The sequence below is a fragment of the Zootoca vivipara genome, chromosome 7 (assembly GCF_963506605.1).
Source record: "Zootoca vivipara chromosome 7, rZooViv1.1, whole genome shotgun sequence".
Lineage (NCBI taxonomy): Eukaryota > Metazoa > Chordata > Lepidosauria > Squamata > Lacertidae > Zootoca > Zootoca vivipara.
Window position 1 is genome coordinate 94,970,584 of NC_083282.1, and position 6,157 is coordinate 94,976,740.

Sequence of the window (6,157 nt, forward strand, 5' to 3'; positions counted from 1 at the left end):
GCTATACACCAGCTATTTGGAAAATAGCCCAGTATATATAAGACAAAACTGGATTGGTGCCACAGGTAATCCAGCCCTCATTTTGCCTGTGTGAAACTTGACTGCCTTGATTCATGCAGTGATCTGACTGTGAGGCTGGTTTGAGTGCAATTCTGAGCTCTTCTTCCCTTCTGAATAAATGAGGCCATAATCTTTTCATGGAAATGTTCCTTATTGTAGAAAGTAACTTCTGCAAGGGGATACAGAGGAGCAGAAACTCTGGTTGTGCAATGTCTTTGGGTCCAACTGCTCCAACACATCTCAGGATCCTGGAGAGTACAGTGGTAATAGTACCACTGTATTCTGTTCTGGTCAGACCTCACCTGGAGTACTGTGTCCAGTTCTGGGCACCACAGTTCAAGAAGGATACTGACAAGCTGGAACGTGTCCAGAAGAGGGCAACCAAAATGGTCAAAGGTTTGGAAACGATGCCTTATGAGGAACGGCTTAGGGAGCTGGGTATGTTTAGCCTGGAGAAGAGAAGGTTAAGGGGTGATATGATAGCCATGTTCAAATATATGAAAGGATGTCATATAGAGGAGGGAGAGAGGTTGTTTTCTGCTGCTCCAGAGAAGCGGACACGGAGCAATGGATTCAAACTACAAGAAAGAAGATTCCACCTAAACATTAGGAAGAACTTCCTGACAGTAAGAGCTGTCCGACAGTGGAATTTGCTGCCAATGAGTGTGGTGGAGTCTCCTCCTTTGGAGGTCTTTAAGCAGAGGCTTGACAGCCATATGTCAAGAATGCTTTGATGGTGTTTCCTGCTTAGCAGGGGGTTGGACTGGATGGCCCTTGTGGTCTCTTCCAACTCTACGATTCTATGAGAGGGCTTAGAAGATGCCTAGCCTCAGGCAGAAGTCCATGTGTGGCCCAAGGAAAGGTCCAGCTTGGGATGTGCTGCTGTTGGCCCATCTGAGACTGAGCCACCTCCAGACGATGGCTGAAAAGATGCTTCTCAAGGGGTGAGGTCACCTTCATGGGGCCCTGCAGACCAGAGTCAGCTAAGGATGGCGTGGCGAAAGACCCAAGCAGGCAGTTTTTGCAAAGCTCACAACATCTGCCTCCCTGCAAGAGTCACGCTGACATGCCCCAAGCAGATAGGTTGGGCCACTAGATAAGGCTGTTGACACACCCTGGCAGAGTGACCCACACACAGGATTCTGGGAATTGTCACCACCTGACCAAGATGTGGGCAGGTAGCTGTGTGTGTCACAAGCAAAATGGTCATGTCCAGCCTGGGGGGTTTATATTCCAGCCTCGCCCACCCTGCCAGAGGCACTGCCAACTCCAGCCACAGCCATGGGGGGCCACCTTGCTGCTCTCCTCCTCCTGGGGCTCTTGGCCCTCCGAGTGGAGCCCAGTGCTGCCAGGGCACAGGGTGAGTGCTGATTCTGCTGTTCATGGGGGGAGGGGGGGCGAAGAAGGTTGGTGCTCGCAGAAATTCACCTTCCCCGCATTTCCATTCCAGGTATCATTCTTGCTTAGGGAATCCTCGTTGTTCAAAGAAAGAGTGCAAAAGAGGACATTTGCACAATATCCTTCCATAACCCCCAATAAGATACTGGCAATGCTTCTGAAAAGCAGTTGCTGGAAACCCCAGCACTGATTTGCCAAGGAGAACGCAGTCAGGTGAAAGGGGCTGAGGGGCTTATGGGTTTGATATGACAGGCAGTGGCAAAGGAGAAAGGTTTTCTCCCTCTCTCCTGACACCAGAACTTGCAGACACCCTGAAGCTGAATGTTGGGAGATTCAGGACCCATGAAAGGAAACCCTTCTTCATGAAACACAGAGTTAAACTGTGGAACTCCCTCCCTCTGGAGGCAGTGGTGGCCCGCAGCCTGTGAGGGGATGGCCATTGCTCGTTGCTCTTGATCTAAGCAGCTCCTTGGGATGGCTTTTGTAAGAGACAGACTCCGAGATAAATTTAGCAGCCATGTAGTAAGAGGAGAGGTCCTCCAATGGATCAGAACTCGGCTACATGGCAAGAAGCAGTGAGTGGGAATGAATGGGAGTTCTCCGGATGGTCCCTCGAGGAGCAACTTTGAGATGTTTCCTTTTAAACTTGTTCATAAACGGTTCGGAGTGAGCAGTGAAATAACCAAATTTGCTGCTGAGAGAGAAATGTTTGGCCTGGCTAAAACAAAAATGCAGTTCAACATAAGCAAGTGTATAATGATGCATATTGGGGGCGAAAAATCTAACTTTACATGGGATCTGAAGTGGCAGTTGACCATAGCTGTCCACTTTCGGATTTGAAAGTAAGGGATCAGCAGCAGCCTCACCTGTCCCGGGGACAATCTGTGACGGTATATCTAACAATCCAGGATAGCAGCGGGAAACGGCGCTGGAATAAGGGAATTTCCAGCAAAAAAAGGGAAAGTTGACAGCTGTGGCTTGGAATAAGGGAGTTTCCTGCAAAAAGAAAAGGGAGGGTTGGCAGCTATGCAGTTGACTGCCCAGGAAAAGGGCATTAAAATGGCATAAGAACATAAGAATGGCCTTCTGGTTGAGGCAGCATCCTCTTCTCACAAGGACCAACCAATTCTTCCCAGTGGAGAAGCCCACAAGCAGGATCTGAGCCCAAGAGTGGCCCTCTCCTCTCCCGGGGCTTCCAGCAACTAGGATTTAGAAGCCCCACCTTCCAGCCCTAGGAGTCTTCATAAGGGAGCTGTTTCCAGAGGAAGAACTGTGAAGGGAGAGAGACTTTGTGCTGCTCACCAGGCAATGGCACCAAATTCAATCCAGTTTCAATCAAGTATTATTAATCCAAAGAGAAAACAATAAGAGAACCATATACAAGTGCTGACACAAGAGCCAAAATCAAACGTTAAACAGATAGCATGTACAAATTAAAGGCAAACCAGTCTTTATAGTCTTTGAGGCTATCTAGCGGTCAGCAAGTGGCAGCAGGTCGAACGAGGTGTCAATGGTAGTAGACAGGCTGCCGGCGTTTTTTTGCCTGTTTCGCCCATATGACGGGCTTCTTCAGTAGTTCTCCTTGTACTTTTATGTTTAGTGCATTCACTGGTGGTATAAACCAGGTCTTATTAGTATTCGAATTAAGACACTAATATACATATAAACAGAACAAATATCAAAAACAGTACTTACAATTTGTATGAAACCACTTATCTTGGCTTAGGCCACAATGCTCAGGTGTTTTTTCAAAAGGTTCTCTCATTTACATATTCACTGGTAATACAAATCAAATTCTAATTATTGTTTGAAATAATACAGTAATACAATTTCTAAAATACATGTACACATAAAGAGATACTTACATTTCTTGTATTCAGAGTATTTTTGGTTTGAGCATGTATTGACTAAGCAAATATCCTGTGTTTGGAGCACACTTATATACAAAAAGTTGGTTCACAGGTGATAATAATTAAAGATGACAATTAGGAGGGGGCAGAAGAATGTGAGTACTGATAACACTTACAGTATCTCTATGATTACTGTATGTTATACTGCTAGTGTGTTCGTTTAAATGAATACAGAAAGGTCAAGATCTGAGTTTAAACCGTCCGGTTGTAATGTCTTAAACATAAAAATGATCCCACTCAGAAAGTTTCTAACCTTATTCGTATCATGGTCAATGAGGCTCTAGCGCTAGATTATATTTCTATACAAACCGCCGAGTTCCTACTTTGTAAAAATCCACGGGTCCCTATCTTTTACACTCTCCCCAAGATCCATAAAAATATCACACCACCCCCGGGCCGTCCTATTGTCTCAGCTGTTGGTTCACTCACTGAACCCTTATCCAAGTACCTAGACTCATTTATATTTGAATACTCCACTGCCACCACCACATATATCCGAGACACTAAAGATCTTATTGCTAAACTGGAAGACCTTCCCGTGCCTAGAGGAGCGATCCTGGCAACACTCGATGTAGGTTCTCTCTACACTAATATCCCACTAGAGACCATAAGAGGGACCATTGAAAATTTACTACGTTCCAGACAAGAACAAACCCCTCCTTATTATTTTTTAATCCAATTACTGGATATTGTTTTTGAAAATAATTTCTTCAGGTATAAAAATGACTTCTACATCCAAACCAAGGGGGTTGCTATGGGCGCGGCATTGGCCCCATCGGTAGCAAACATTCACATGATTGACTTTGAAAACAAACATTTTTTTTCTGAATCTAACCCCTTTACAAATGACATCATTCTGATTAAAAGATACATTGATGATTTGCTCATAATTTTTAAATCTGAAGCAACATGTATTGCATTCCAAGAATGGGTGAACACATTGGATTCCCATCTAAAATTTACTTGTCAGTATCACAAAAAAGAAATTCCATTTTTGGATGTAGTGGTCTACATTTCAAATAGAAACACCTTGGCATTCAAACCATATAAGAAATTAACGGATTGTTACTCCCTACTCCATTACTCTTCAAGTCACCCTTCTCATTTAAAAAGAAATTTACCATACGGACAGTTAATCAGACTGAAAAGGAATGCTACAGACAAGAGAGACTATAGAAATGCGGCTCATCAGCTAGAAAAAGCTCTCGTTAACCGGGGCTACCCTAATTGTATCATACAGGACGCATACAGACGTGTAGACGGTCGCAATCGAAAAAATTTGCTTGAAACACGGTCTGATAGCATTAAAAACAGAAAACCCAGCCGCCTGGTCATGGGGATGGATTTCACACCCCTGGCCAGCCACATTAGAAACATTATATATAAACATTGGCATATTGTGGAAGACATACCTGGCTGTAAAGATCCCCCCCTTTTAGGGTTGAGGAAGAAAGGAACTTTGCGCAATCAATTGGTCAAAGCTGATTGTTTGGAATCACCATCCATTGTCACTAAAGGCCACTATAGATGCGGCTCATGCAATATGTGCCCCTACAGTTTACAAGTAAAAGAAATAAAAAGTGAACATATGCAGTTCACTTTTAAAATCAACTCCATGACCACATGCAACTCCAAGAACGTAGTTTATTGCATACGGTGCCCTTGCAACAAACTGTATATAGGCAGCACCACGCGGGCACTAAAGGTACGTATAGGAGAACACAGATCACGCATCCGCAATAAAGTGATGGAAGCCCCTCTTACACCTCATTTTTTACAAATGAAACACAGTGACTCCGATTTAATGTTTTTTGGCTTATGGCAGTACACACCCAAGAAATACCACAAGCAGGATATCCTAAAAATATTGAGACAACAAGAAACTAAATTGATTTTTATGTTTAAGACATTACAACCGGACGGTTTAAACTCAGATCTTGACCTTTCTGTATTCATTTAAACGAACACACTAGCAGTATAACATACAGTAATCATAGAGATACTGTAAGTGTTATCAGTACTCACATTCTTCTGCCCCCTCCTAATTGTCATCTTTAATTATTATCACCTGTGAACCAACTTTTTGTATATAAGTGTGCTCCAAACACAGGATATTTGCTTAGTCAATACATGCTCAAACCAAAAATACTCTGAATACAAGAAATGTAAGTATCTCTTTATGTGTACATGTATTTTAGAAATTGTATTACTGTATTATTTCAAACAATAATTAGAATTTGATTTGTATTACCAGTGAATATGTAAATGAGAGAACCTTTTGAAAAAACACCTGAGCATTGTGGCCTAAGCCAAGATAAGTGGTTTCATACAAATTGTAAGTACTGTTTTTGATATTTGTTCTGTTTATATGTATATTAGTGTCTTAATTCGAATACTAATAAGACCTGGTTTATACCACCAGTGAATGCACTAAACATAAAAGTACAAGGAGAACTACTGAAGAAGCCCGTCATATGGGCGAAACAGGCAAAAAAACGCCGGCAGCCTGTCTACTACCATTGACACCTCGTTCGACCTGCTGCCACTTGCTGACCGCTAGATAGCCTCAAAGACTATAAAGACTGGTTTGCCTTTAATTTGTACATGCTATCTGTTTAACGTTTGATTTTGGCTCTTGTGTCAGCACTTGTATATGGTTCTCTTATTGTTTTCTCTTTGGATTAATAATACTTGATTGAAACTGGATTGAATTTGGTGCCTTTGCGTGCTGCTTGTTTTATTTTGGACTTTTGAAGAAATTGGCAGCATTAGCCCATCATCTTTGTTTT

The 6,157-nt window shown here is 42.8% G+C and overlaps 1 protein-coding gene across 1 annotated transcript; it reads left to right on the plus strand.

The window, feature by feature from the left end:
- Positions 1 to 3,641: 3,641 nt before the first annotated feature.
- Positions 3,642 to 6,157, plus strand: LOC132592473 (uncharacterized). The gene is made up of 2 exons (XM_060277428.1): positions 3,642 to 5,703; positions 5,791 to 6,157. Exon 1 carries the CDS (start codon positions 4,123 to 4,125, stop codon positions 5,326 to 5,328), a length of 1,206 nt encoding a protein of 401 aa, XP_060133411.1. The 5' UTR covers positions 3,642 to 4,122; the 3' UTR covers positions 5,329 to 5,703; positions 5,791 to 6,157.

What these genes read in the sequence shown, in the direction of transcription:
- LOC132592473 (XM_060277428.1), top strand. Translation starts at nt 4,123, where the DNA reads ATGGGCGCGGCATTGGCCCCATCGGTAGCAAACATTCACATGATTGAC.